This window comes from Micromonas pusilla, assembly GCF_000151265.4.
Source record: "Micromonas pusilla CCMP1545 genomic scaffold MICPUCscaffold_16, whole genome shotgun sequence".
NCBI classification, from domain to species: Eukaryota; Viridiplantae; Chlorophyta; class Mamiellophyceae; order Mamiellales; family Mamiellaceae; genus Micromonas; species Micromonas pusilla.
The window spans coordinates 64,131-90,764 of record NW_003315897.1 but is presented as its reverse complement, the minus strand read 5'-3'; the positions used below and the strand labels follow the sequence as shown (position 1 = coordinate 90,764).

The following is a 26,634-nucleotide window of genomic DNA, read 5'->3' as shown; positions in this document are numbered from 1 at the left end:
TCTGACCGCCTTTTTTTGAAAGCAGCCGCTGACGCCGCCCTCGCGGCACTTTCCCTTCCGCCGCCGCCGCACGTCGCCGCGCACGTCGCGATGCCGAAGGTCAAGCTGCCGCGAAAGATCCGCGATCTCGCGAAGAAGGCGAACGGCGGGTGCGGGAAGGCGGCGTGGGATCTCGCCAGGCACTACCTCAACGGGACCGGCGGCGTGGAGAAAAACGACGAGCTCGTACGTCACTGGCTCGTGAAGGGCGCGGAGCTCGGGAACGTCGAAGCGCAGAGTGGCGCCGGCACGTGGTTTGCCGACAAAGGCGACTACGATACCGCGCGTAAGTGGTTGGAGAAGGCCGCGGCGCAGGGCAGCGTTTACGCCATGAACAATCTCGGGGTGCTCTACCAGAACGGCAAGGCGTGGAGCGAAACAGGACTACGGCTGGGGAATGGTGGGAAAAAGCGGCCGCAAACGGGAGCGAAGCAGCGAAGGAGAACCTGCTGAGGCACTTTGGAGACGACGACGCGAGCGTGGATCGTGTGCCTCGCGACTCCGCGCGCGGAGATGATCACTCGGTCGATCGCGGGGAGGAGGTCAAGCTGCCGCGGAACATCCGCGACCTCGTGAAAAAGGCGAACGGCGGGTGCGCGTCCGCCGCGAACGAACTCGCCTGGAACTACCGCGAAGGGATCGGCGGCGTGGAGAAAGACAATCAACTCGAACGTCACTGGCTCGAGAAGGGCGCGGAGCTGGGGGACGTCGAAGCGCAGAACAATTTCGGCATGATGCTTGACGGCGAGGGCGACTACGAAGGCGCGCGTAGGTGGTGGGAGTTAGCCGCGGCGCAGGGCGACGTCATCGCGATGTCGAACATCGCGCAGCTCTACGCCAACGGCGTAGGCGTCGAGAAAAATATATCGACGGCAGCGGAGTGGTTCTTGAAAGCGGCGATGAAGGGGAATCACGAGTCGCAGTTCAACTACGGGTATCATCTCGCAAAAAATCTGAAACAGTACGCGGAGGGCGCATTGTGGTACGAGAGGTCCGCGGCGCAAGGAAACGTGAGAGCGATGAACGAACTCGGGACGCTCTACTTCCGCGGCGACGGCGTGGAGCAAAACGTGTCGAAGGCGCGGGAAATGTGGGAAAAAGCGGCCGCGAACATCAGCGACGAAATGTGGGAAAAAGCAGCCGCGAACGGGAACGAAGCAGCGAAGACAAACCTGCAAGCACTGGCAGCGGAAGGCAATGCGGATGCACAGCAAACGATCGCAAAAAAGAAAGTGCTCGAACAAGTCGTGGAGCTCACCGGCGTGAACATCAGCGACGAGACCTTCGAGTCCTTGGTTACAGAACCACTTCATTCTGCAGTAGGTTTCTACAAGCACCTCGCGCTTTTCCACAAGCACCTCGCGCTCTGCTTCCTCCACGGGACTGGCGGACTCGAGAAGAACCTTCGGATGGCCAAGGAGATGTTCAAAGTGGCCGAAATTTACGACCCGGACGACGCCACCGTCGCCGAGGAGCTCGTGAAGCTTCGTTCCTGCGTCACCTGCGGCAAGCTCGACGCTCGCTGGGGTTGCAAGCTGTGCCGCGGCGTGCGGTACTGCGACAAACGGTGCCAGCTGAGGGACTGGCACCGCGGAATCGAGCGGCGCCCGCCGCACAGAGAGACGTGCTCGCGCGTCGTGAACATGTTTCCTCCCGGGTATTTCGCGGTGTACCGCGAGACGATGGCGCCGCAGAGAGACGCGTCAAACTGAACGACGACAGCACGAGCACGACGATGATTGACGCGAACGAACGAACGAACGAACGACGACAGCTGTGCATGATAAAATCTACTTCATCGACGTCGCGTTAATCCCTATCTGTACATCGCGCCCCTCACGACCGAAACGCGTCCTTGACGCGGCCCTTCACCGCGTCCAACAACGGCGCCGCCTCCTCCTTAAAATCAACGTCCGCGCCGTCGCCGCCGCCGGCGACGGACGACAACCGCGCGCCCTCGGCGATGATCTCCTCCCGCGTCGGCGACGACCCGGAGCCGTCGTCGTCCTTCTTCGAAGGCGACGCCCACGGATTCAAATCGCCGCCGCCGCCGCCGCCGCCCTCGCGTCCCGCCGCCGCCGTCGCCGCCGCCGCGGCCTCCTTCCCATCCTCCACCGCGCGCCGCGTCGCGCTCGCGGCGGCGTCGCCCTTCACCAGATGCATCTTCAACCGCGCGAAGCTCTCGACGGCGCCGCGGTCCGCGAGAAGCAGCCCCGCGGCGGCTTGCACCGCGCGCGCCTCGCCCGCGGGCACCACCGCGGTTCGCCCTTCGCGCACCGCCGCCTCGGCGTCGAGGACGCGTCGGATCGTCTCCAGCTGCGCCACCTCGTCGCCGGTGCAGACCGCGCGCAGCGCGGGCGGGAGCGCCGCGCCCGTCTTCGTGAGGAATTCGGCGAGCGCCTTGTCGTCGACGGCGGAGCGCAGGCGCGATTCGAGCGACGGCGTGGGCGCGAGGCCGGCGGGGAGCGCCGCCTCCGGGGGATTCGAAACGTCAACCGTCGCGGATGATTCCTTCGCGTTGGATTCCTCCGCGTCGGCCTCGTCGTCGGACCGCTCCTGGTGCAGCTGCGGTCGGCCGCGGTCGGTCGCCTCGCGGAGCGCCTCCTCCGCGAGCCTCCGCGCCGTCGCGCTCGCCTCGAACGTCGCGTCGAACACGACGTCGTCGTCCAGCGCGGCTTCGTCCACTCGCGACGGTTCATCTTCTTCCTTTTCTGCCGCTTCGTCTTCTCCATCCTCGCCCTCGTCGTCGTCGTCGTCGCTGCCCGGCGCGTTCGGGTCGTACTCCAGGTCCGGGTGCTTCGCCTTGAACGTCAGCTCTTTCGCGTTGGGTCCCACGAACGTCGCGACGAGCTTCTTCTTCTCCGGCTCCGGCTCGTCGAACGCGTGCCTCTTCGGATCCCACATCTCCTCCCGCGCCGTTTCATCTTCCGGACCACCCTCCTCCTCCGGGACGTACTCCGCGTCCGGGTTCTGCGCCTTGAACGTGAGCTCCTTCGCGTTCGGCCCGATGAACGTCGCCACGAGCGCCTTGGTCGCCGCCATCAACTTTTTCGTCGCCTCCTCCTGGGTGGAGTTGAAAGGCGTCAGTTGGCGTTGAAAGGCGCCGAGGGCGGGGATTGAAAGCGAGGGGTGGGCGGAGAGATGCGCCGGGAAAAGTCCTTAAGGAACGGCGTTCACCACGCCAACGCGGTCGTATGGGGACCAGTGTGTGGGACGCACCTCGTCCTCCTCGGGCTCCGGCGTCGGCGCGTACGGCTCGTCCGGATGCAGCGCCTTAAACGTCAGCTCCTTCTTGTTCGCGCCGATGAACTCGAGGTCGAGCTCGAGGAGACCCGCGGCGCCGTGGGTCTGATCGAACGGCAGGCTCTCGTCCGGTTTAGGGTTCGGTTTAGGGTTCTCCAGCGGCGACGGCTCGTCCGGAAACACCGCGAGGAACGCGTGCTCGTCCGCCAGCGGCCCGATGAACTCGCACTCCAGCACCTTCTTCGCCGCGCCGACGACGCCCGGGTCCGTGGGTTTCATCCCGACCAGCTTCGCGCGCGCGGCCGCCGCGGACGCGTCTCCTGGCTCCACGCGGTCCTCCGTCTCGCGTCTCGCGTGTTCTTTCCCTTCCAAGTCGAGCCACGGTTTCGACGCCGGGTGCAACGCGGCGTATTCGAGCTCCGCGGCGTTCGGGCCGATGAACTCGACCGCGAGCGGGCCGTCCGCGTCCGCGTCCGGGTCGACGACGACCTCGCCGGCGTCGTCCCTGGGTTTCTCGAGCCACGACGCTTTCGGGCCGCGCGCGTGCGTCGCGCCAGGTTGCGGGCCCTTCACGAAGGCGCCTGAGAAGTCACCCGCCCAACCGTGCGACGCTCGAGCGCGCGCCTCGGTGCGCTCGTTCGCGGTCATCTTCGCGAGCGCCGCGGCGACGATCTCCTCGCGCGTCGGCGGCGGCGCGTCGACGACTTCTACGTTCGAATTCGAATCGACGGGCGACAGCTCGGCGGGCGGCTCGCCGTCCGTGTCCGGGTTCCACGCCACCCCCGCTCTGTTTCGCTTCGCGATCGTCTTCTTCTTTTTCGAATTCGACGCGTCGACGTCCGTCATCGGCGCGGGGTCTCTGAGCGCTTTCGCCTCCGCCGCCGCCCACGCGCTCGCTTCCGCGGCGGAGTCGAACGTCTTTCCCGCCTTGGCCGCGGCGGCGAGGATCTCCGTCTCCTGCTTCTTCCGCGCGGCGACTTTATCGTCCATCGCGCGCACGCGCTCCGCCGCGCGCAGCTCCGCGTCTCTGAGTGGGTGAAGCGATCGGTCAGTCGAACGTCTCACCGGTCAAACGTTGAAAGGGGAGCGCGGGTGAAGAGTGACGACGGGAAAAGTCCTTAAGGATCGGCGTTCACCACGCGAACGGGGTCGTATGGGAAGCAGTCTCACCTCGCGTTGAAGTTGTCGGGGTGCGAACGCAACCACGACTTGAACGACGGGTACTTCGCGCGGTCCACGTCGCTCCAGGGTTGTTTCTTCTTCTTAACGTTCTTCGTAACGCCATCGCCTTGGCCGTTACCAGGTTCACCGGTCGCGAACGACTTGGCCCACATGGCGCGCTGAAAGTCGCGGAACTGCTCCGAGAGCGGATCGTTCACGTCGTAGTCGACGCTGGGATTGCATCGCCACGGCCGCAGCGGCCGCGCGACGCCCGCGGCTCCGTCGACGTCCTCTCGCCTCCGCGGGCGCTCCTTCGCGCGTATCGCGCGCGCCGACGGCTGCGCGTCCACGCGCGCGGGAAGCGTCGCGCCCATCGACGACGCGAGCTTCGCGGGCTTGACGCGTTCGAAGTGCTTCGCGCGCGCCTCGCGCAACCGCTTGGCTTCCTTCTCGCGCACGGCGAGCACGGACGACGCGTGCGCATTCGCGCCGCGCGTCGGGATCGTGAGCTGCTCCACGCGTTTCTTCCGCGCGCGCGCTCTCGCTTCCTTCTCGCGCTGCGTCTGCGCGCCGTCCGCGATCACGCCCGAGGCTGGGAGCGCGACGGACCGCCCGCTCGCGAGCGCTCTCAGCTCCGCCGCGATGTCTCGCCGCCCATGCTCCGGGTCCACGACATCGCGCGTGCGAACCGCGGGCTTCCCCGTCGCCCTCGCGAGCTCGCCGCGCAGCTTCCGCGCCTCGTCGTCCTTCTTCTTCTGCGCCGCCTTGAGCGCGCTGAGCTCCGCGCGAAGCGCCGTCTCGCGGTCGCGGCTGACGAGCAGCGCGTCGCTGAGCGTCGACGCCTCTGGATTCGCGTCGGCGAGCTTCGTGAGCGCGTCGCCGGTCGGCGACGCGTCGAGGAGCGCGCCCGCGCGGCCGAGGAGCGCGGTGAGGGCGTCGGGGGGATCGTCGGACGCCATCGCGATGCGCGCGCGCGCCGGGTGCGATGCGATGCGACGTGCGCGTCGTCGATGTGACGCGCGCGGAGACGCGATGGCGCATGGAGCCGTTTAGCCGTTGGCGCTTATTCGTCGGCTGCTCCGAGGCCAGTTTGAAAATTATGATCTGACAGGACCGACCGACGAAGGAGTCCTGCTAACGACTTAAGTCTACGCAACTTACTAAGAGCGTCGTCGACTATCTTATACTTCCGCTATCGTTCGACGGCGCGCGTCGATCGCGCGTCGACCCGTCTACTCCGCGGCGACTCCCCTCTCCTCCCCGCCGCCGCCCGCGCCGCCCGCGTCGAGCACCCTCCGCACGGCGTCGTCGCGCGCCTTCGCCCTCTCCGCCGCCGCCTCCGCCGCCGCCGCGTCTCTCCGCGCGCGAAAAAATCGAGCCAACGCGGCGATCGTTTGCCCGTACCCGAGACTTGCGCCGCCCTGCTGCGTCGACATCGACTGGCGTATCCACCCGGGGAGCTGCGCGCTCGCGCCGTCGGGGTTCACGTATCGGTGGTCCGCGAATAAGATCGCGGCGTAATCGCGCGCGTGACGAATCGCGCGACCGACGCTCTGATCAAGGCGATCGCATCGGTCAGTTGAAAGGGAGCGCGATCAAATTTGAAACCGAGGGGTGGGTGAACACGTGTGCACGATGTAAACGCACCTGATTCACGCTTCGCATGCACAGCGCCTCGTAATACGCGCGGCCGCGACTTCCTCGACTTCCTCGACTTCCTCCTCCTCGATTGGAAGACGGAACGTCAAGCGTCGCGGCGTCCATCGCGTCCAGGTGCTTCATCCGCGCCGAGAGCTCCGGGTCGTCCGGGTTCGCGTACGGCAGCCCGACCATGATCACGAGCCGCCCGAGGTCGTCCTTAAAATTAATCCCCTCGGAGAGTTTTCCGCCGCACACGCACAGCATCACCGCGCCCGTCTGCCCGCCGCCGCCGCCGCCCTTAGGGTTACTCCCTAGGGTAGTAGGGTTTGCGCTAGGGTTCGAAGAGGGCGCGACGTTCGCGTCCGCGCCCGGCGCCTTGGCCGCGTGCCGCGTCACGACCGCGGCGAAATCCCGCAGCGCGCGCTCCACCTTGTCCGCCTTCGGGTCGTTCCGTACGAAGCGACGTCGGGGTGGAGTTGAAAAGCGTCAGAAGCGGAGTTGAAAGGCGTCGAGGTGTGTCGGGATTGAAAGCAGCGAGGGGTGGACAGAGAGGTGCGCCGGGAAGTAAAGTCCTTAAGGACCGGCGTGCACCACGCCGACGGGGTCGTACGGGAACCAGTGTGAATAGGAGAACGCGCCTTTCTCGGCTCTCGAAACACCGCCTTGTGCTTCGCGAGCTGACCGACCGCGCCGGTTCGAACCCAGCGCTGGTACACGTCGTCCGCGTACTTGAACGACGGGAAGAACACGACGACGCCGCCTGGGGTGACCGCGCTGGCGTTTATCAGCAGCCGACCGAGCTCGTCGACGACGTCGAACGCGTCGCGTTTGCCGAAGCTGAGGGCCGTTCCATACGAGCGAATGTCGGGGTGGAGTTGAAAGGCGTCAGTTGGAGTTGAAAGGCGCCGATGGCGGGGATTGAAAGCGAGGGATGGGCGGAGAGACACGCCGGGAAAAGTCCTTAAGGATCGGCGTTCACCACGGCGACGGGGTCGTATGGGGACCAGTGTATAGAACGCACCTGAAGTCGAATCGGACGCCGCCGGGGCCTTTACCGACGGCGATCGGAAGTAACGACTCTTTCGGGACGACGTGCCCCAGGCTCAGACTGCTCAGCGTCTTTGGCGGTTGTAACGGTTGTAACGGCGATTGTAACGGCTTGTCGACGACCGTTTCCGATGCAATTTTCGATCCGACGGGCGCCGCGGAGGGAAAAAGCGCGCGCGCGAGCTCGTCGATCGGCGACAGCGTCCCGCCGACCAGCACCACCGCCCTCGACTCGTCGACGACGCTCTTGAACCGCGCCGCGGCGTCGAGGAGGACGAACTTCAACCTGCCTCCGTCGGCACCCTGGTCGGCACCCTGGTCGGCACCCCCCACGGCACCCGCGCGCTCGACGAGGACGCGGCCGTCGGCGTCCGACGACGCGAGCGCGGAGACGAACGCGGCGAGCGCGTGCACCGCGCCCACCCGCGGCGGTCGCTTCGTCGACTCGTTCTGTTGTTGATCTAACGCCTTCGCCGTGGCCGTTTTCTCAGCGAACCCAGGGTCGACGCCGACGCCGAGCGTGGTCAGTGTGTTCGTATCCTCCGCCCATCCCCACGTGTCGTCCGTCGATTGGTTCGCGGCGGCGGCGGCGGCGGCGGCGACGCGGCTCTCCGCGTATCCCGCGATTTTATGCGCGATTTTCGACTCGCGCAGGTACTTGGTCAGCGCGAACACGTTCACGTTGTCCGCGCCGACGCCGAACAGAAAGTCGTTCAGGCACTTGATCTCGCTGCCGCTGCTCGTACGAGCGCCGCTGCTGCTTCCGGTAACGCCTACGTTACGAGCGTTATGATGCATCATACTCGGATCCAGCGCCTTCTCCATGCTCTTCGCGAGCGAGATCAACGTCCGCAGATGCCGCAGGTTACCCGCCGCGAGCCGCTTGTGAAACCGCTCCACGTACGCCACGAGCATCGCTTTCACCGCTTTGATCTGCGACCCGGTGATGACGGCGCCGTACGCGCCGTGGACAGCCTCTTGAAGGTTGTGCGCCTCGTCGAAGACGACCACCGCGCCTTTCAAATTGATCCCGAGGCTCTCGCGCGTCTCCGCGTGCAGAAGCGACGCGTACGGCGCGAAGACTGCGGACGGACGGAGATACGATTCGATTGATCGGCCGACGCGTGATCAGATTCGATGACGTGGCACATTTTATTTTTGTGGCGGGAAACGAACGAACGACGAAGTCCTTAAGAAACGACGCGCGATACGCGAACGGGGTCGTAAGTAAGGGAAGCAGTCTCCCGCGGGTCGAAAACGCACGCACCCAGGTCCGCGCGCGGCAACGCGCGCCGGGCGGCGTAGTACGGGCACGCGCGGCGCCGCACGCCGAGCGCCGCGAGGTCTTCGATGTCCATCGGCTGCGACAGCGCGGCGTCCGCGAGCTCCGCGACCGCGGCGCGGCGGTTCTTGAGAAACGGACACCCCCCGGCGGTTTTTTTCTTCTTCTTTCCCGTCGCCGGGTCCGTCGCCGTCGCGGACGAAGAAGATTTCGTCGTCGTCGGCTTTCCGAGCTCCAGACACCGCTCGTTGAGTCGCGCGTTCGACACGCCCACGGACCGAACCTCCGGGTTCACGCACAGCTGAGCTCTAGACGCGATCGCGATCGCGTTGACCGTCCCCTCCGGCCCTCCGAACGACGTCGAGTTGAGCTCCCCGACGACTTGCGTGAGCTGCGAGTGCGTGCGGCTGCAAAAGATGACTTGCGTCGGCGCCGCGGCGTCTTCGTCGGACGAGTCGCCGTCCGCGGGGCCGGCGCCGGCGCCGTTTCGCTTTCCACGGCGTTTCGTGTTCCCGTTTGGATCGTCGCCGTCGTCGTCCGAGGACGAGTCGTCCGCGCGCGCGCCGCGGAAGACGTCATCGTCGGGGTTGGGGTTCCCCGCGGCGTCGTCGCGCCACTCGTCCGCGAGAAATTCCGCCTCTTCTCTCGCCTCGTCCGTCGACGCGCCCGCGGCCATCGCCGCGGCGGCTTTCCTCTCCTCGGCACTCGCGCGCGGATCGTCGCGGGGTTGGGGTCTTCCTCGTGCCACCCCAGACCCTCCCGCGGCGGCGAACGCGCGGTCCGCGGCGGCGGCGAGCCGTCGCGCTTTCGCTCGCCTCGCCGCTCGACGCTTCATCTTTTCCGAAAAGTCTCTCCCGCGCTTACCCTTTTCGAAATCTCTGAGCCAGTCCGGCTCGTCGGACGCGCCGACGCCGCCGCCGCCGTCGTCCGCCGCCGCGAACGGGTTCGCGTCCGTCTCGCCGTTCTCCAGCTCGCGGCGGTGATCCTGCGCGGCGCGTCGATGGAGGGAGGGAGGGAGGAGGAGGGCGGGGTGAGTCGAGATGGGGGCGTCGTCGCGGGAGACGACGACGACGCGCGGAAAAAAAGTGAGCACCCTTCGCGCGACGAAAGATCGATCGGGCGAGACGACGACGACGACGCGCGTCCGTCCGTCCGTCCCCGTCCCCGTCCCGTCGACGCCGCCGTCGAAGTCGGCACCCATCGGCACCCGTCGGCACCCCCCCGCGCGCGCACCTCGAGCCACTGCAGCGCCGCGCACAGCGTCGAGAGCGTCTTCCCCGTGCCCGTGGGAGACTCGAAGATCCCGATGCCACCCCGCCGCAGGACGTCGTACAGCGACCGCATGAACGACAGCTGGATGTCGTACGGGACGTGCGGGAACGCGGGGAAGACGCGCGCGTCCGCGTCCACGTCGGCGGCGGCGTCGCCGCCTCCGCACGGCGCCATCGCGTCGGAGCGACCGCGGCGCGCGCGCGCGGAAGACTGCGAAAATTTCGCGGGAGAACAGAACCGAAACGACGTTTTTAATGATTGGCTCGAACAGAACGCCTTTAGATAGTCAGTCTACGCTAAGACTACATCCCGCCGTGCCCGCGAGAGAAGAAGTGCTCCATCTGGAGCCCGCCGGCGTTCGCGGCGGGACGACGCGCGGGCGCGACGGCGGCGGACGGGACGACGACGGCGCGCAGCATCGCCGACGCCTCTCCGCCGCCGCCCGGGCGAACGACCTTCGTACGCCCGCCTCGTCCGTCCGCGCCGTGTATTATGAACCGCCCCTCCGCGTCGCCGTGACTCCCGCCGCCGCCGCCTCCTCCTCCTCCTCCGCGGCCGTCGTCGCCGTCGCCGCGGCGCGAGAACGACGCCGCGCCCGTCGGCATCGACCCGGCGCGACGCAACCCCGAGGACGACGACGCGTTCGTTTTCCCCTCTCTTCTCCTCGACGCTTTCTCCGCCGCCGCCGCGCCGTCGCCGCCGCCGACGTCGTCGATGCCGTTCAAGATGTCGTCCAACAAGTCCTCGCCGCTGCGATCGCGTTTCTTCGACGCCGCGGGCGGCGCCGCGCGCGACAGGATCGTCGCGCCGCCGCCCGCGTTGAGATCCCGCAACGGCTTCGAGGCTTTGACGCCGCGCCTCGCGCCGCCGCCGCCGCCGCGCCGCGCCCCGTCGTCGTTCTCGCTCTTCTCGCCGCGATTCCACGCGTCCTCTTCGTCGTCGTACCCCCACGCGCCGCGCCCGCGCGCGGCTCTCCCGCCCGCTTCGAGCGACGCGGGAAATACCCCCGCCCCGCCCCCGCCCCCGCCCCCGCCCCCGCCCCCGCCCCCGCCGCTCGCCGCCGCCTTCGCCTCCGCGTCCTTCAGCTTCTTCTCCTTCGCCTTCATCCGCGCGCTCAGCTTATCGTACTCCTCCGCGCGTGTCGCGAGCAGCTTATTCTTCCCCGCGAGAGACCGGCAAAGCGTCTCGACGCACCCGCGAGGATCGCTCTGAGGGCCATTCCAATAATACAAAAACAGTTCATCGGTCAGTTGAAAGGGGACGCGATCAAGTATTGAAACCGAGCGATGGGTGAAAAACCAACGTTTGTATCGAACGCACCTTCGCCATCGCGCGGAACCGCTCGAACAACACCTCCTCCCCGCCCGCGCCTCCCGCGCCGCCGCCCGCGCCCATCAGCTCCTTCTCTAGCTTCCGCTGGTTCTCCATCGCCGCGAGCTTCGCGCGCGCTTGCTGGTGCTCGCACTGACGCGCGCTGAGCTCCTCCTGCGCCTTCTTCGCCTTCGCCTTGAGCGTTCGCTCTTGGTACTTGGCGTTCTCGAGCGAACGCTTGACGTTTTCGAGTTCGATCTCGGCGCGCTCGAGTCGGTCTCTGAGGGGCGTTTGATTGGTGGGAGACGTGGCGGGAAGTGGTTTGATTGGTTAGTTATTTGATGACATGGACGATTCATCGGACGAGAGCGACGGAGAGAGACGCCGCCGGGTGGAAAAGTCCTTAAGGAACGGGGTCGTACGGGGACCGGTGCGAGATGGAACGCGCCTGAGCTCTTCCACGTCCTCGCGCTCGAGATCCCTCGCCGCCGCGGCGTCCGCCGCCTCCCTCGCGCGCTCGCGCTCGCGCGCCACGTTCTTCTCCGCCGCGACGCACTTTTCGCGGAGGCGGCGGCAGCGTTTGGCGAGGTCGACGCACCGCGACGCGAGCTCCGCGGCTGGCTTCTTCTTCAACGCCGACGCGGAGACGTCCGAGAGCAGCGGGTCCGAGTTGGCACCCCTCTCCCCCGACGGCGACGGCGAGTCCAGCACGATCGCCTCGTCGTCGTCCGAGTCGCCCGCCCCCGCCGCGCCCGCGGAGCGCCGCCGCGACCGACGCGGACCCGCCGGGGTCTCCATCCCGCCGCTGAGGGTCGACGTCGGGGTGGAGTTCAAAGGCGTCAGGCGTGGAGTCGAAAGGCGTCGGGGTCGGGGATTGAACGCGAGGGACCCTGGGCGGAGAGATGCGACGGCAAAAGTCCTTAAGGATCGGCGTTCACCACGCGAACGCGATCGTATGGGAACCGGTGTGATGATAGAACGCGCCTGCGGACGTCGAGGTAGATGTTGACGACGTCGCCCGGGACGTTGAACGGTTCCTTGCACTTCGGGCACGGCGCGTGCGGCAGCGCGGTGCGTCCCTCCTTGGACTTCTTGTGCTCGTACCACTGCTTGATGCACGAGAGGTGGTACACGTGCCCGCAGTTGATCAGAGCCTGCGATGGAGACGGGACGGACGGAAGCGATGATGGATGAGTAAACGACGACGCGACGAGACGAGCGGACGACGAGGGGGCGACGGACGCGGCGCGGACGCGGCGGTCGGGTCGGCGCGCGCGGCGCGGCGGCGACGCCGCGGGGTGATCGACGCGCGGGATGCGGCGGCGGCGGCGAAGACGACGAGAGATGGACGGACGCGCGGCGAGGCCAGGCGACGATCCGCTTCGTCGTCGTCGTCGTCGTCGTCGTCGCCTCAACGGCTTCGTCCGCAGATCCGACGGACGGTAGGGAAGGGAAGGGACGCACCACCGCCCTCTCCGCGGCGACGTCCATGCACACGCAACAGTGCGACATGGCCGGCGAACGACGGCTTTCCGCCGCGGCGCGGCGACCCCGGCGCTTCGCGCGCGCCCGCCGCCCCGCGCGCGGACGAGTGACGTTTAGTGAATGAATTTCGAAGCGCGCGTCGTCGTTGTCGACTACTGTACGACAGCTGTGCGCTCGGCGTTTGAAGTGGACGGACGCGTCCGCTTGTCGCGCCGCCGCCGTCGCCGACGTCTTCCTTCCGAATCAAATCTACCGCGCTACGCTTCTCCCGCGGCCGCGCGCGCCTCCTCCTCCTCCTCCTCCTCGCTCTCCACGCTCGCGACGAGCTCGTTGCCGTCATCCGCGACGGCGAGACGCACGCGCGCGCCGCTCAGTCCCCCGCCGCCGCCGCCGCCGCCGCCGCCGCCTCGCGCCGTCGTCAACTTCCGAATCGCCCGCGTCACGAACCGGCTCAACACCGCGGGCGCTTCCTTCCCGCCCTCGATCGCGTACCCGCGCTCGAACTCCACCTGACTCGCGAGGAACTCGATCACGCGCGTGTCCCACGAGAGCCCTCGCAGCTCGCCCGCGCGCGCGCGTCGGACGCTTCGCGCCCTGAGGGTCGTTCCATACGAGCAAATGGCGGGGTGGAGTTGAAAGGCGTCAGTCGGAGTTGAAAGGCGCCGAGGGCGGGGATTGAACGCACTGGATGGGCGGAGAGAGACGACGGCAAAAGTCCTTAAGGATCGGCGTTCACCACGCCAACGCGGTCGTATGGGGACCAGTGTGAGATAGAACGCGCCTGAGGTGCGACGCGACGACCGCCTCGACGGCGGCTCTGTCGAGAGGGAAGAACGGCACGAAGAGGTCCACGGCGCCGACCGCCTTGTGCGTGTCCGCGCGGTCCTCGCACCGGCCGTCGAGCCACCGCTGGAAGACGAGGTCGCGCAGCGAGCGCTGCAGGGACGTGAGCCGAGCTGAGGGTCGAGGGTCCATACGAAGCGAAGTCGGGGTGGAGTTGAAAGGCGTCAGAAGCGGAGTCGAAAGGCATCGTGGTGTGTCGGGATTGAAAGCGAGGGGTGATGGGCGGAGAGACACGCCGGGAGAGAAAGTCCTTAAGGATCGGCGTTCACCACGCCAACGCGGTCGTATGGGGACCAGTGTGAGGAGAACGCGCCTGACGACAGCCGATCCGGGGCGGCGGTACAGCTGGCGGCGGCGGCGGCGGTACAGCTGGCGTCCTCTTCCTCTCCGACCTCTCCGACCTCTCCGACCTCTCCGACCTCTCCGCGATGACTCTCTCCTCCTCCTCCCTCCGCGTCCGCGTCCGCGTCCGCGAGGTGCTCGTGTATGTTCACGAACCCGACGTTCGCTTCCAAGATGAACACCGCGTCGTGGAACCGCGCGTCCGACGCGGCGGACGCGCCCTTCTCGAGCATCTGTTTGAGCATCCCTCTCGCCGCGCATCCTGATGAGGGTGATCGTCCATACGAGCGATGATATCGGGGTGGCGTTCAAAGGCGTCAGAAGCGGAGTTGAAAGGCGTCGAGGACGCGGAGGTGTGTCGGGATTGAAAGCGAGGGGTGGGCGGAGAGTGACGAACGCCGGGAGAGAAAGTCCTTAAGGATCGGCGTTCACCACGCCGACGGGGTCGTACGGGGACCAGTGTGATGCTAGAACGCGCCGAGCTTGTCGTACTCCTCGACGACGACGACCGCGTTCGGGAACCGCGCGAGGTGCGTCAGCAGCGCGTCTCGGAGGAGCCTCGCCTGCGTCTCTTGCTCGTTGGTCACGTAGTCGACGCCGAAGATGACCTTGTACGCCGGGCAGTCCGCGCCGGGGCACTCTCGCGGTCGTCGTCGTGGTCGTCGTCGCCTCGACGACGACGACGACGACGACGACGACGACGTCGCGAAGCCGTCTCCGACGCGCCGCGCGAGCCCCGCGGCGGCGTCGATCCACCGCGCGGGGCCCTCCTTCTCCTTCGCCTTCTCCTCCCTCTCCCTCTCCCTCTCCCTCTCCCCGTCCCCATCCTCCTCCTCGTCGTCGTCGTCCAAGGCGTCGTACAGCGCCCGCGCGACGAGTCGATGCGTGAAGGATTTCCCTTAGGATCGTTCCATACAAGCGAACGTCGGGGTGGAGTTGAAAGGCGTCAGATGGAGTTGAAAGGCGCCGAGGGCGGGGATTGAAAGCGAGGGGTGGGCGGAGAGGTGCGCCGGGAAAAGTCCTTAAGGATCGGCGTTCACCACGCGAATGCGGTCGTATGGGGACCAGTGTGTAGAACGCACCGACGCCCGGGGACCCGTGCAACGACGCGACCAGCGGCTTCCCGCCTCCGCCTCCTCCTCCTCCTCCTCCTCCGAAGTGGTCGCACAGCGCGTCCGCGAGGAGGTCCGCGCCGACGCGCTGCCCGTGGAGGTCGCGCTCGAGGACCGCGCGGAGGCGCGCGCATCGCGCGGCCGCGTCGCCGCAGAAGCTTCCGTCGGCGCCGCATCTGACCGAGGTTGACGCGGTCAGGATCACCCACGCCGCGGAGACGAGCAGCGCCGCGCCCGCGGGGAGCATGGCGCGTGCGCGGCGCGGCGCGGCGCGGCGCGGCGCGGGAGGGAGCGAGCGAGCGAGCCGACCGAACCCGCGGTGGACGGCGCCGGGGAGCGCCGCGAGGGACGCGCGGGGCGTCTGCGACGCCTCGGAGTGTGTTGATGAAGGATTAAAGTGAAGAGCGCGATGACGCTGACGAGTCAGCTCGTCCAGTCCGTCGAGGAAACGCCGCCGCCGCCGCCATATCGCTCGACGCCGAGGCCGTGCGACCTCGCGGCGCCTCGTCGTTCGCGCGCGCGCGGGTCGTCGTCGTCGTCGTCGTCGTCGTCGTCGTCGTCGCGAGGAGGAGGACGCGGTCGCTCGACCCCGCGAAGCGCGCGCGCACCGCGTCCGCGCACCGCGTCCGCGTCGCGGTGACACGGTACAATCGTCGGGAGTCGGCGCGGCGGCGAGAGAGGAGGAAGAGAATCCGATTCGCCCCCCGCGATGACGACGACGACGACGACGCCGTCGTCCACCCCCGCGCTCTTCTACCCGTTCCGCGCGCTCGGGTACATCACCGAGAACGTCCCGTTCGCGACGCAGCGCCGCGGCACCGAGACCTTCGTCACCGTCTCCGCGGGGCGCGCGTGGCAGATCTACAACTGCGACAAGCTTCGCCTCGCGCTCGTGGGCCCGCAGTTCGACGGCGAGATCGTCGCGCTCGCGGTTCGGAACGACCTCACGTTCGCGGCGGTGGGGAGAGACATACACGTGTGCCGCCGCGCGCACAAGGTGGTCACGCTGCGCGCGCACGCCGCGCAGATCACGTCGTTGTTCGTCTTCGCGAGCCTCCTGATCAGCGTGTGCGCGGACGGGCGCGTGATGTCGTGGGACTGCTCGAGAGAAGCGATCGATCACCTCGACGGGAAAATTTCCAACGCGTCCAGACGCGCGAGGGAGAAGCGCGAGCGCGCGTCGATGGCGAAGCATGAGGATCCTGAGGGAGGAGGCAAAGGCGGCGGCGGTTCGGATTCCGATGGTGATGGCGACGGCGACGGTTCGGATGCCGCGGCGCTCAAGCTGAGGAAGGACGCGACGGACCTCCCGAAGACGGACGAAGACGGCGTCCCGCGGCCGCGCGAATTCAGGCACGGCGCGCGAGACCGAGACCGAGACCGCTCTTCTTTCACCATCCATCCTCGACCACACGACACACCACATCAGCTCATTACTGACCAATCGCGTCCCTCCACCTCGACACGTGTCACAGCCTCCCCGACGGATTCGTCGCCGCCGCGGTGTGCCACCCGCGCACGTACCTGAACAAGATCCTGCTCGGCTCAGGTGCGTTCTATACACTGGTTCCCATACGAGCGCGTCGGCGTGGTGAACGCCGATCCTTAAGGACTTTCGCCGGCGCATCTCTCCGCCCACCCCTCGCTTTCAACACCCGCCCTCGGCGCCTTTCAACTCCAACTGACGCCTTTGAACTCCACCCCGACATCGCTTTGTATGGAACGACCCTCAGACGACGGCCGGCTGCTTCTTCTGAACGTCAACACCGGGCTCAACGTCCACGTGTTCGAGCCCACGGGGGGCATGGGGAACAAGGAGCGCGCGGGGGTGACGTGTCTCGAGGAGTCGCCGGCGTTGGACACGATCGCGGTGGGGTTAGCGAACGGGCGGGTGATCATTCACAACGTCAGGCGCGTTATAGTATCACACTGGTCCCCATACGACCGCGTTCGCGTGGTGAACGCCGTTTCTTAAGGACTTTCTCTCCCGGCGTATGTTTCTCTCCGCCCAGGGTCCCTCGCTCACAATCCCGACACACCTCGACGCCTATCAACTCCGCTTCTGACGCCTTTGAACTCCACCCCGACATCGCTTTGTATGGAACGCCTCTCAGGGTGGATCAAAAGCTCACGGATTTCGGGCACGACGGCACCAACTTACCCGTTCGATGCTGCGCGTTCAGCACCGCGACGTCGCTGGAGCCGTTGCTCGCGGTCGGCGGCGACAGCGGGAGCGTCAGCGTGTGGAGCCTGGAGAAGCGTCGGTTGCGGACGATGACCCCGGGCGCGCACGACGGCAAAGTCATCAGGTGAGGAGACTGGTCCGCATACGACCCCGTTCGCGTGGTGAAGCGCCGATCCTTAAGGACTTTTGCCGTCGTCACTCTTCACCCGCGCTTCCCTTTCAACGTTTGACCGGTAAGACGTTCGACTGACCGATCGCTTCACCCTCGTCAGCGCTAAATTTTTCGACGGCTCTCCGATACTCATGACGAGCGGAGGCGACAACGCGATGAAACAGTGGATCTTCGATAACCGAGACGGCACGAAGCGGCTCCTGCGGTTCCGCGCCGGTCACAGCGCGCCGCCGACGCAGGTGACGTTCTACGGCGAGGGCGGGAAGCGGCTCTTGAGCGCCGGCGGCGACCGCGCGCTTCGCGTGTTTTCCGCGATTCAAGACCAGCAGTCGAGAGAGCTGTCGCAGTCTCACGTGGAGCGACGCGCGAAGAAACTCAAGCTCGCGGAACTGGAGCTGAAGCTCCCGGAGATCTCCGGGATCGCGTGGGGGGAAACCAGAGAACGCGATTGGGCGAACATCGTTACATGCCACGTGGGAGAACCGAGGGCGTACACGTGGCGGCTCGCCGACGGGATCCTCGGCGAGCACGCGTTGACGCCGCCGGCGAAGATCGGCGCGAGAGGCGTCGCGGAAAAGGGCAAACCAATCTGCGCGGTCGCGGTGAGCGCGTGCGGGGTGCGTTCTATCTCACACTGGTCCCCATACGACCGCGTTCGCGAGGTGAACGCCGATCCTTAAGGACTTTCGCCGGCGCATCTCTCCGCCCACCCCTCGCTTTCAACACCCGCCCTCGGCGCCTTTCAACTCCAACTGACGCCTTTGAACTCCACCCCGACGTCGCTTTGTATGGAATGGCCCGAAGAACTTCGCGGTCGTCGGGACCGAAGGCGGGGACGTACACAGGTTTAACTTGCAGAGCGGCGCGCACAGGGGCGCGTACAAGCGCTCAGACGCGGACAAGGATCTGGACGACGACGACGACGACGAAGATGGAGATGGAAAAAAAGGAAAAAAAGGAAAAAAACCGTTCGAACCGCGTCGGCAGCTGAACCTCCGCGGCGGCGCGAACTCGATCTGGAACATCGCGGACAAGTCGTACGGGATGGACGGCGGCGGCGGTAACGGAAAAAACTCGAGCGTTACCCCCCGCGCGCCCGCGCACGTCGGCCCCGTCGCCGCGGTGTGCTGCGACGGAGCGAACAAGATCGTCTGCACCGCCGGCGTCGTCGACGGCGCTTGCCGAGTGTGGAATTTTTCTACGCAGAAGCTGATCGCCGAAATGCAGACCGGCGTGGGCGTCGTCAAAGCCACGCTGCACTCCCCCGGCTCGCTGCTCGCGTGCGCGGGGACGGACAAGATCGTCCGCGTCCTCGACGTCGCGGGCATGCGACGCGTGCGAAGTTTACGCGGCGCGAAGACTTCCGTCGTCTCGATGCAGTTTTCGAGCGACGGGCGATGGATCGTCGGCGCCGTCGACGACGGCGCGGTGCTCGTCTGGGACGTCCCCGCAGCGCGGTTGCTGCAAACGATGCGGATGTCCGCGGGGTCTAGGGTCGTCGGGGTGTCGCTGTCGCCGAGCATGGACGTGTTGGCGACCGTGCACGAGGGCAGGAGAGGGGTGTATCTGTGGGCGAACGCGGCGATGTACGCGCCGGGCGCGGCGGGCGCGGCGTCGGCGGCGGCGCGGGGGAAGTCGCTGCTTGGGAGTGTCGGAGAAGAAGAAGAAGAAGATGATGATCGTGTACGACAATTGTCGGAGAACGAATCCGACGACGACGACGACGTCGACGCGAGGAACGCCGCCGCGGAGAAGGAGACGATGGTGGACCTGCCGAGGCTCCACGCGGAGCTGTCCGACGCGGGAGAAATTTTGCTCGGCGCGTCCGACAACGCGTCCGCCGCCGACGCCGCCGACGCCGACGACGGCGCGAGGGCGGCGACGCGCGCGGCGAAGAAGAAGGCGGCGGCGGACCCCGGGACGGTGAACCGCCCGGCGCCGACGCCGATCGTCCCGGGGATGGCGACGATGGCGCTCCTCCCTCGATCGCAGTGGCACAACCTGCTGCACCTCGAGGAGATCAAGGAGCGGTCTAAGCCGATCGCGCCGCCGGAAAAACCGGAGGAGGCGCCGTTCTTCCTGCCCACGATCGCGTCGCTGGAGGGCGGGAACGACCCGGTGTTCGCGATCGACGACGACTACACGAAGAGAGGGCTCAGAGGGAGAGGGAAAGGGGAGGCGGAGGATGGAGATGACGGCGGCGCGGCGGCGGGTCCCGCGAGGAGTAGGATTTTGACGACGGGCGGCGACGCCGCGGCGGGGGACGTCGAGGGCGTGCTCTTGCGACTGCTTCGACGCGGCAAGGCGCTCGAGGAGAAGGAAGAGGCCGAGCGCGATGGCGCGGAAAGAGGCGAGAGAGGAGGAAAGAAGAGAGGCGGAGGAGGAGGAAAGAAGAAGAACGCGGCGAAGACGAAGGACGCCGCCGCCGCCGCCGCCGACGCCGCCGGTCCCTATCGCGAGCTCACGTCGCACCTCCGAAAGTGCGGCCCGTCGACGTTAGACGCGGAGATTCGCGCGCTCGGGCCGTGGGACGTCGCCACGATGACGGACGCGGACGCGGACGAGCTCGCCGACGTGCTCGAGTTTTTCGCGTTTGAGATTCCGTCGGGGAGAAACTTTGAGCTGACGCACGCGCTGTTGACGCATTTTCTTCGCGTGCACGGCGGCGCGATCGCGTCGCGGGAGAGTCTTCGCGTCCGCGCCGAGCGCGTTCGCGGCGCCGCGCGCCAGGCGTGGGAGGGCCTGGACGCGCTGATGCAGGAGGTGCGGTGCGCGTTGGGGTTCTTCGGGGGAGCGCACGGCGGGTGATGACGAATCGAAGGAGGACGTCAGTCTGACATCATTTATTTTCCGGAACAGAACTGAAATAAAGCTAAAGCGACTGTCCCGGGATCTCTCCGATCCATTGATGTTCCGCGCGGTTCTGCGACCTGCGCTCCTCGTCGCCTTTCTTCTTCTCGCGCTCGCGCCTTCGTTCTCCGCCGCCGACATGCAAGCGCTTCCGGGCATCAAGACGACGTACCAGGCGCGCGGAGGAAGGATCCCGCCCGTCGTCTCCGCGATCGGACGCGCCTCGAATGAATAATTAATCTGATCTCGTCCCCCCCGCCGTCGATCGATCGATCGCAGATCCTCAAGGCTGGCAGCGGCCCCGTGGTCGCCGCTCGCGACACCGTGACCGTGCACGCCACGGGCACGGTCAAGCAGACGATGAAGAAGTTCTGGTCCACGAAGGACGCGGGGCAAAAGCCGTTCACGTACCAAGCCGGGGTCAACGGCGTCATCAAGGGATGGGATCAGGGGTGTCTCGGAATGTCGCTCGGCGAGGTTCGCAGCCTCGAGATCCCCGCGGACGAGGGGTACGGCGCGAGCGGGTTCCCGGCGTGGGGGATCCCGCCCGGCGGGACGCTGCTGTTCGAGATCGAGATCCTCGAGATCGCGGGCAAGGGCAAGACGGAGCTCTGAGCAGACAGAGGACGCGGAGAGTCGATGAGAGTCGATGAGTGTTAAATGGATCTAATACATTCAGTTGTTTTTCTCGCGCGAGCGAGATCCCGCGCCCGCGCTCCCGCGTCGTCGTCTCTCACAGTCGCGCGCGCGATACGTCGACGGACGTCGCGCGCGGCGCTTCCTCCCTCGTCGGCGCGATGCCGGAGTCCGCGGACGAGATGACCGTCGCCAGGCTCGTGGACCGCGACTGGTTCAGCGCCGTCGCCCCCGGTGCGCCGCGCGCCTCCTCCTCCTCCTCCATCGTCGTCGTCGTCGTCGTCGTCGTCGTTCATCGATCGATCTCGTCCACGTCCGTCGCGCCTCGCGCGCGCTCCCTCCCTCTCCGCGACTTACCCGCCCTCCCCACCCCATCCCCGCCCCATCCCCATCCCCACCCCATCCCCATCCCCGCCTCCGCAGTCGGCGTCCTCCAGTCCAAGTGCGAGCCCATCATCGCCGGCGACCACGCGGGCGGGCACGCCGCGTTCCTCGCTTCCCTCCGCGCGTCCGCGCCGACGTCGCCGTGCACGCGCGTCTGGATGGCTGGCGCGGTGGCGTACCGTTGCCGCACGTGCCAGACTGGGGAGCAGTCCAGCGTGTGCGTGCGCTGCTTCAAGAGCGGCGACCACGATGGGCACGATTACATCATGTATAGGAGCGAGACGGGGGGGGTGTGCGACTGCGGCGACGTCGAGTCGTGGGCGCGCGAGGGGTGCTGCCCGGCGCATCGACCGAGTAGGGACGATGACGATGACGAAAACGACGTCGTCGACGCGTCAGACGAGGAAGCCGCGTCGTCGTCGTCGTCGTCGTCGTCGCTCCTCCCGAAAGAGAGGCGAGACGCCGCGGTCGCGGTGTACGGCGTCGTGTGCGAGCGCCTGCTCCTCGCGCTCGAGTCCGTCGCGCGAATGAAGGGCCCGACGCGCCCCCCCGCCGCGGGCGGTCGAAGGGCGGAGGCGCGTTCACGTTTACGCCGGTCCCCGTACGACCGCGTCGGCGTGCTGCACGCCGTTCCTTGAGGACTCACGCCGGCGTTTCTCTCCGTCGCTCTCGTCCAATGAATCGAATCGTCCACGTCATCAAATAACTAACCAATCACAACACTTCCCGCCGCGTCGACCACCAATCAAACGCCCCTCAGGAGGAACGTGTCGCGCACGCGTTGCTGCGGTGGCTCACGCTGGAGAGCGAGGGCGGGGGTCTGCGCGCGGCCGCCGCGGACGCGCTGGCGACGCCGTGGCGACGAGATGAGGGCGGCGGCGGCGGAGGCGGAGGACACGACGGTTCGTATCCCGACGGTTCGTATCCCGACGGTTCGGATCGCGACGACGACGACGCCGCGGCGTTTCCGACGGTGGACTGGTCCGACGGCCGCGACTCCGACGACGTCCGACGCGAGCTCCGCGCGCGTCGCGTCGTCGTGAAGACCCGGATCGGATGCGAACCGTCGCGGAGGTGGCCCATCTCCGGCGGCGACGCCGGGCTCCTGGACTGCCTGCTCCGCGCCACGTGCTTGCCCTCGCTCCCGGAGGAGCTCACCGAGGCGGGTCCCGCGCACTGGTCCCCATACGACCGCGTTCGCGTGGTGAACGCCGATCCTTAAGGACTTTTCCCGGCGCATCTCTCCGCCCACCCCTCGCTTTCAATCCCGACACACCTCGACGCCTTTCAAATCCACCTGACGCCTTTCAACTCCACCCCGACGTTCGCTCGTACGGAACGACCCTCAGGCGACGACCACCTACCTGCTTCGCGTCTTATTCGTCCCGTCGTTCAAGGTGAGACCGACCGTCTTTCTCTCTCGACCACACGATCCGACACGTCAACGTATTTGGACCAATCGCATCACGCTGTTCACACGAACCGACCGATCGCGTCCCTTCCTCCAGGTGAAATTCGCGGGGGCGCTGACGCGCGCGTACAAGGACTTCGTGTTATTCCCGCACACGCTGCCGTGGCCGGGGCTGGACCGAAGCGTCGCGATCGCGGGCGGCGCGGCCGCGGAGCGCGATCGCGAGTGGGGCGGCGGCGAGGCGCGCGCGGACGCGTCGTCGCGCGCATCGCTCGACGGCGCGACGCGAAGCGCGTTCGCGACGCCGCGCGCCAGCGAAAACGAAAACGAAAACGAAACCGCCGCCGCCGCGGACGACGGCGGCGGCGACGGCGACGGCGATGGCGGCGAGGACGACGAGTTCGGCGGCGTCCCCATCACGGACAGCGACGACGACGACGTCGACGTCGAAGAAACAGACCCGAGAGCGGCGGCGGCGGCGGCGCGGAACGCCGCGCGCCGCCGCCGCGGCATCGACGGCGGCTCCGCGGCGGCGGTGCGTTCTATACACTGGTCCCCATACGACCGCGTCCGCGTGGTGAACGCCGATCCTTAAGGACTTTGCCCGGCGCATCTTCCCGCCCACCCCTCGCTTTCAATCCCCGCCATCGGCGCCTTTCAACTCCGCTTCTGACGCCTTTCAACTCCATCTGACGCCTATGAACTCCACCAGGCGACGCGCGCGACGGCGGCGGCGTACGGCGCGCGACGCGCGCACGTCTCGCAGTGCATGGACCGCGTCACCGTCCAGCTCTTCGGCAGCGAGCCCGTCGTCGCGCGCGCGGTTTGCCGAGAGAAGATGCTGCGGGTGTTGATCGACGCGCTGTACGACACATTGCGGCCCTTCGCGCACGCGCCGCCGACGCGGGATCCGAGCCTTCCGCCGACGATTCCGTCGCCGCGGTTCGACGAGCGATCGCGAGGGGTCCTGAATCCGGACGCGGAGGGCGTCAAAGCGAAGCTGTACATGCGCCCGGCGAATGATCTGCGGATGTGTTTCTCGCACCGCGGCGCGGCGCATCGGTGGCTCGACGCGACGAGGGAGCCGACGGCGTTCGACGTGAGCCTCGGGATTTTGCGGACGATGCAGGGCATGAATCCGTGCGCGAGAAAGACGGGGGAGCACGTGGAACGCGAAGGGCAGGCGTGGATCACCGCGATGACGACGGAAACGGTCGTCATGTCGACGTTTCGGCACGCGGTGTCGATCGCCGCGGACGGAGGTGTCGGCGACGGAGACGGCGGCGGCGGCGGCGGCGGCGGCGGCGCGCGATCGACGACGACGACGACGACGACGAAGATGGACGACGACGACGCCTCTCGAGGAAAGCGTAATGCAAAGACGAAGACGAAAGCGTCGTCGTCGCTCCCCGTGATGTCGCAAGAGTGGACAGCCGCGGCGCTGACGGCCGCGGCGTACCGCGCGATCGACAAGACGTACGAGTGGACCGTCGACGCGGACGCGAACGAGGTCGAGAGCGACGACGACGACGACGGCGTCGGTCGTCGCCCCGCGCCGTTTTCTCTCGAACGGTCCCCGGTGTCGATTCATCTTCCCATGCATCGGATGACCGCGACGCTCGTGCACGCCGCGATCGTCGCGGAGCAGCACCGCGACGAGAACGGGGGCGACGGTTCGGGTCCCTCGGATCGAAGCGACGGTTCAGATTCCGACGGCGGCGACGCGAGCGCGATGCCGGCGTCGCCGTCGAAAACGCCGATGCGAACAGTCGCCGATTTGCTCGCGGACCCTCGCGTCAAGGCGAAACTCTCGAGACTCGCGGAGCACCCGTCGCGATGCCTCGCGTTCGCGGACCAAGTACGCGCGCGTCTCTGGGTCCGCAACGGCGAAGAGGTTAGACGCATGGCGCTCGTGTACGGCAGCGCGCTGTGGGCGGGACTCGGTGAGGAGACAGACTGCTTCCCATACGACCCCGTTCGGCGCGTGGTGAACGCCATTCCTTAAGGACTTCTTTCTCGAGGACCCCGTCGTCTCGCTTCACCCCGCCCGCGCTCGGTTTCGACGCTCGGTTTTGATCGCGACGTCTTTCGACTGACCGATGAGTCGTCTTTCGACTACTGACCGATGCACAGGCCGCGACGCGGATCTCGCGACGGTGCAAATCGCGCTCGCCGCGTCGTCCACGCCCGAGGCGATCACGTGCCGTCTGCTCGCGCTCGGCGGCGCGAACTGCCTCCTCCCCGTGCACAGGGCTATCGAATCGCACGTCCACACGTCATCATCCCACGTGTACGCCGTGGACGAATCGAACGACGCCACGTCGGCGTGGGGATACGAAGATCCGGAGCAGACGCGCTTCGGCGCGTTGGAGTGCACGCGCTCGACAGGCGCGTTCTATCTCACACTGGTCCCCATACGACCGCGTTGGCGTGGTGAACGCCGTTCCTTAAGGACTTTTGTTCGTTCCTGGCGTGTCTCTCCGCCCACCCCTCGGTTTCAATCCCGACACACCTCGACGCCTTTCAACTCCGCTTCTGACGCCTTTCGACTCCACCCCGACGTTCGCTCGTACGGAACGACCCTCACAGCGCGGACGCTCGTCGGCCTCGCGCGCGACCGCGCGTGGCTCTCGCCGACGTCGTTTCGAGACGCCGTCGAGAGAGAGCTCGTGCACGCGCTCGCGGTGCGACCGAGGACGAACTCGGAGCTCAGGGAGCTCATCCCGAGCCACCTCGCGAGCGAACAGGCGCGCGACCGATCGAAAACCGATTTCGTTTCCGATTTCGTTTCTCAGATTTCTTCGCCCGCCGCGCCGACCTACCGACCTCTCTTCTCTCGACTTTCGTTTCGTTTCGTTTCGTTTGACCGACCGCGATGCCGTTCGACCGCTCGACGCGACGCGCAGGGCGACGTGGACGACGTCCTGAGCTCTGTCGCGACGTATATTCCGCCGCGAGGCGCGGACGATCACGGAAAGTACGAGCTCAAGAGGGACGCGTGGGGAAAGTTCGACGCGTTTTTTCATCGGTACTCGCCCACGGACTTGGAGCACGCGTGCGCGAACGCGATTCGCGCGTGGCGGGAGGAGGCGCGCGCGCGGCCAATGGTTTCGCAGCGAGAAGAAGATATCGAACCCGAACCCGAACCCGAACCGTCGCTTGGTGGAACACGAACCGTCCCCCGCTGGTCTCCGCGGGCGCTCCTCCGAGCGCCGGACCCGACGCCGCGCGCGTTCGCCAGCCTTCTTCGGTTCGCGTCGCACCCGTCCATCGCGCGGTTCGTCCGCGACTGCGTGTGCGCGCTCGCGTCGCATCCCGACTCGGCGGATTTGCAAGACACCGCGGTCAGCGCGATGTCGCTGTGCGCGTGCGCGGTGCGCGGCGGCGGAGAGAAGACGGACGAGAAGACGGACGAGACTGAGGTGCGTTCTCTACACTGGTTCCCATACGACCCCGTTCGCGAGGTGGACGCCGATCCTTAAGGAATTTTCCCGGCGCATCTCTCCGCCCACACCTCGCTTTCAATACCCGTCCTCGACGCCTTTCAACGCCAACTGACGCCTTTCAACTCCACCCCGACGTTCGCTTGTATAGAACGGCCCTGACGACTTCCGCGCGACGACGACGACGACAAATTCCAACGTTTTCGCCGCCTACGCCGCCGCGTTGGTGTCTCCTCCGGGGAGCGAGGGCGTGTTCTCGCAGCGAGGGTTCGTCGCGCCGCCGACCGACGCGGAGCTCCGCGCCGCGGACGCGATGCGCCGACGCATCGAGCGCGGCGACGACGGCGAAGACGACGGGATGAAGGTGAGACTGCTTCCCATACGACCCCGTTCGCGTGGTGCACGCCGTTCCTTAAGGACTTTTCCCGTCGTCACTCTTCACCCGCGCTTCCCTTTCAACGTACGTTTGACCGGTAAGACGTTCGACTGACCGATCGCTTCACCCACCTTAAGGAGGGCGTCGACGACGACGGACCGGACGCGGACGCCGCGCCCCCCGACGATCCGACGCGATGGGTTTGGTACGACGCGCCCCCCGAGAGCTCCGCGTTCGTTCGCGCCTTGACGCATCTGAGCGAGCGCGCGGGGAGCGCGTGGGGCGACGACGACTCGCACGCGGTGGTGCTCGTCGCGGAGTGCGCGAGCGAGCTTTTGCGCGCGCTGGAGGACGCGGGCGTGTTGAGAGCGACCGTGAGGAAGCGCGGGTGAAGAGTGA

At 67.0% G+C, this 26,634-nt stretch overlaps 12 protein-coding genes across 12 annotated transcripts in view; 4 read left to right on the top strand and 8 right to left on the bottom strand.

Moving 5' to 3' along the window:
• Nucleotides 1-90: 90 nt before the first annotated feature.
• Nucleotides 91-1,839, top strand: MICPUCDRAFT_49052 (uncharacterized protein; the record flags this gene model as incomplete). The annotated part of the gene is made up of 2 exons (XM_003064083.1): nucleotides 91-325; nucleotides 397-1,839. 2 exons carry the CDS (start codon nucleotides 91-93, stop codon nucleotides 1,749-1,751), a joined length of 1,590 nt encoding a protein of 529 aa, XP_003064129.1. The 3' UTR covers nucleotides 1,752-1,839.
• MICPUCDRAFT_53776 (uncharacterized protein) lies at nucleotides 1,802-4,272 on the bottom strand (the record flags this gene model as incomplete). The annotated part of the gene is made up of 2 exons (XM_003063895.1): nucleotides 1,802-3,102; nucleotides 3,259-4,272. The coding sequence occupies 2 exons, from the start codon at nucleotides 4,270-4,272 to the stop codon at nucleotides 1,876-1,878; spliced, it is 2,241 nt and encodes a 746-aa protein (XP_003063941.1). The 3' UTR covers nucleotides 1,802-1,875.
• A 176-nt stretch (nucleotides 4,273-4,448) lies between these two features.
• MICPUCDRAFT_53775 (uncharacterized protein) lies at nucleotides 4,449-5,402 on the bottom strand (the record flags this gene model as incomplete). Its single annotated transcript, XM_003063894.1, has 1 exon — nucleotides 4,449-5,402. The coding sequence occupies one exon, from the start codon at nucleotides 5,400-5,402 to the stop codon at nucleotides 4,449-4,451; it is 954 nt and encodes a 317-aa protein (XP_003063940.1).
• A 474-nt stretch (nucleotides 5,403-5,876) lies between these two features.
• Nucleotides 5,877-9,802, bottom strand: MICPUCDRAFT_30088 (uncharacterized protein; the record flags this gene model as incomplete). Its single annotated transcript, XM_003063893.1, has 9 exons — nucleotides 9,631-9,802; nucleotides 8,399-9,052; nucleotides 7,735-8,213; nucleotides 7,255-7,581; nucleotides 7,106-7,203; nucleotides 6,676-6,921; nucleotides 6,182-6,391; nucleotides 6,091-6,139; nucleotides 5,877-5,996 (listed from the first exon to the last, which is right to left on the bottom strand). Coding segments are annotated over exons 1-9 (2,310 nt in total), but the record flags the coding sequence as incomplete, so codon positions are not given.
• Nucleotides 9,803-9,987: 185 nt separating this feature from the next.
• MICPUCDRAFT_53773 (uncharacterized protein) lies at nucleotides 9,988-11,794 on the bottom strand (the record flags this gene model as incomplete). The annotated part of the gene is made up of 3 exons (XM_003063892.1): nucleotides 9,988-10,893; nucleotides 11,006-11,274; nucleotides 11,425-11,794. The coding sequence occupies 3 exons, from the start codon at nucleotides 11,792-11,794 to the stop codon at nucleotides 9,988-9,990; spliced, it is 1,545 nt and encodes a 514-aa protein (XP_003063938.1).
• A 122-nt stretch (nucleotides 11,795-11,916) lies between these two features.
• On the bottom strand, nucleotides 11,917-12,508 carry MICPUCDRAFT_53772 (uncharacterized protein; the record flags this gene model as incomplete). Its single annotated transcript, XM_003063891.1, has 2 exons — nucleotides 11,917-12,150; nucleotides 12,461-12,508. 2 exons carry the CDS (start codon nucleotides 12,506-12,508, stop codon nucleotides 11,917-11,919), a joined length of 282 nt encoding a protein of 93 aa, XP_003063937.1.
• Nucleotides 12,509-12,738: 230 nt separating this feature from the next.
• On the bottom strand, nucleotides 12,739-13,456 carry MICPUCDRAFT_53771 (uncharacterized protein; the record flags this gene model as incomplete). Its single annotated transcript, XM_003063890.1, has 2 exons — nucleotides 12,739-13,075; nucleotides 13,218-13,456. 2 exons carry the CDS (start codon nucleotides 13,454-13,456, stop codon nucleotides 12,739-12,741), a joined length of 576 nt encoding a protein of 191 aa, XP_003063936.1.
• Nucleotides 13,457-13,575: 119 nt separating this feature from the next.
• On the bottom strand, nucleotides 13,576-15,025 carry MICPUCDRAFT_53770 (uncharacterized protein; the record flags this gene model as incomplete). The annotated part of the gene is made up of 3 exons (XM_003063889.1): nucleotides 13,576-13,915; nucleotides 14,141-14,564; nucleotides 14,749-15,025. 3 exons carry the CDS (start codon nucleotides 15,023-15,025, stop codon nucleotides 13,576-13,578), a joined length of 1,041 nt encoding a protein of 346 aa, XP_003063935.1.
• A 462-nt stretch (nucleotides 15,026-15,487) lies between these two features.
• MICPUCDRAFT_53769 (uncharacterized protein) lies at nucleotides 15,488-20,665 on the top strand (the record flags this gene model as incomplete). The annotated part of the gene is made up of 7 exons (XM_003064082.1): nucleotides 15,488-15,924; nucleotides 16,254-16,327; nucleotides 16,512-16,710; nucleotides 16,893-17,087; nucleotides 17,236-17,752; nucleotides 17,940-19,898; nucleotides 20,265-20,665. 7 exons carry the CDS (start codon nucleotides 15,488-15,490, stop codon nucleotides 20,598-20,600), a joined length of 3,717 nt encoding a protein of 1,238 aa, XP_003064128.1. The 3' UTR covers nucleotides 20,601-20,665.
• Nucleotides 20,666-20,782: 117 nt separating this feature from the next.
• On the top strand, nucleotides 20,783-21,643 carry MICPUCDRAFT_43139 (uncharacterized protein; the record flags this gene model as incomplete). The annotated part of the gene is made up of 2 exons (XM_003064081.1): nucleotides 20,783-20,855; nucleotides 21,045-21,643. 2 exons carry the CDS (start codon nucleotides 20,783-20,785, stop codon nucleotides 21,641-21,643), a joined length of 672 nt encoding a protein of 223 aa, XP_003064127.1.
• Nucleotides 21,644-22,446: 803 nt separating this feature from the next.
• Nucleotides 22,447-22,929, bottom strand: MICPUCDRAFT_43138 (uncharacterized protein; the record flags this gene model as incomplete). The annotated part of the gene is made up of 1 exon (XM_003063888.1): nucleotides 22,447-22,929. One exon carries the CDS (start codon nucleotides 22,927-22,929, stop codon nucleotides 22,447-22,449), a length of 483 nt encoding a protein of 160 aa, XP_003063934.1.
• Nucleotides 22,930-23,185: 256 nt separating this feature from the next.
• MICPUCDRAFT_49047 (uncharacterized protein) overlaps nucleotides 23,186-26,634 on the top strand; it is a gene marked incomplete at both ends in the record, with an annotated part of 7,174 nt that continues 3,725 nt past the window's right edge. The window contains 3 exons of the mRNA XM_003064080.1: nucleotides 23,186-24,359; nucleotides 25,375-25,838; nucleotides 26,373-26,609. Coding sequence (XP_003064126.1) covers nucleotides 23,186-24,359; nucleotides 25,375-25,838; nucleotides 26,373-26,609 — 1,875 coding nt within the window. The remainder of the gene's footprint in view (nucleotides 24,360-25,374; nucleotides 25,839-26,372; nucleotides 26,610-26,634) is intronic.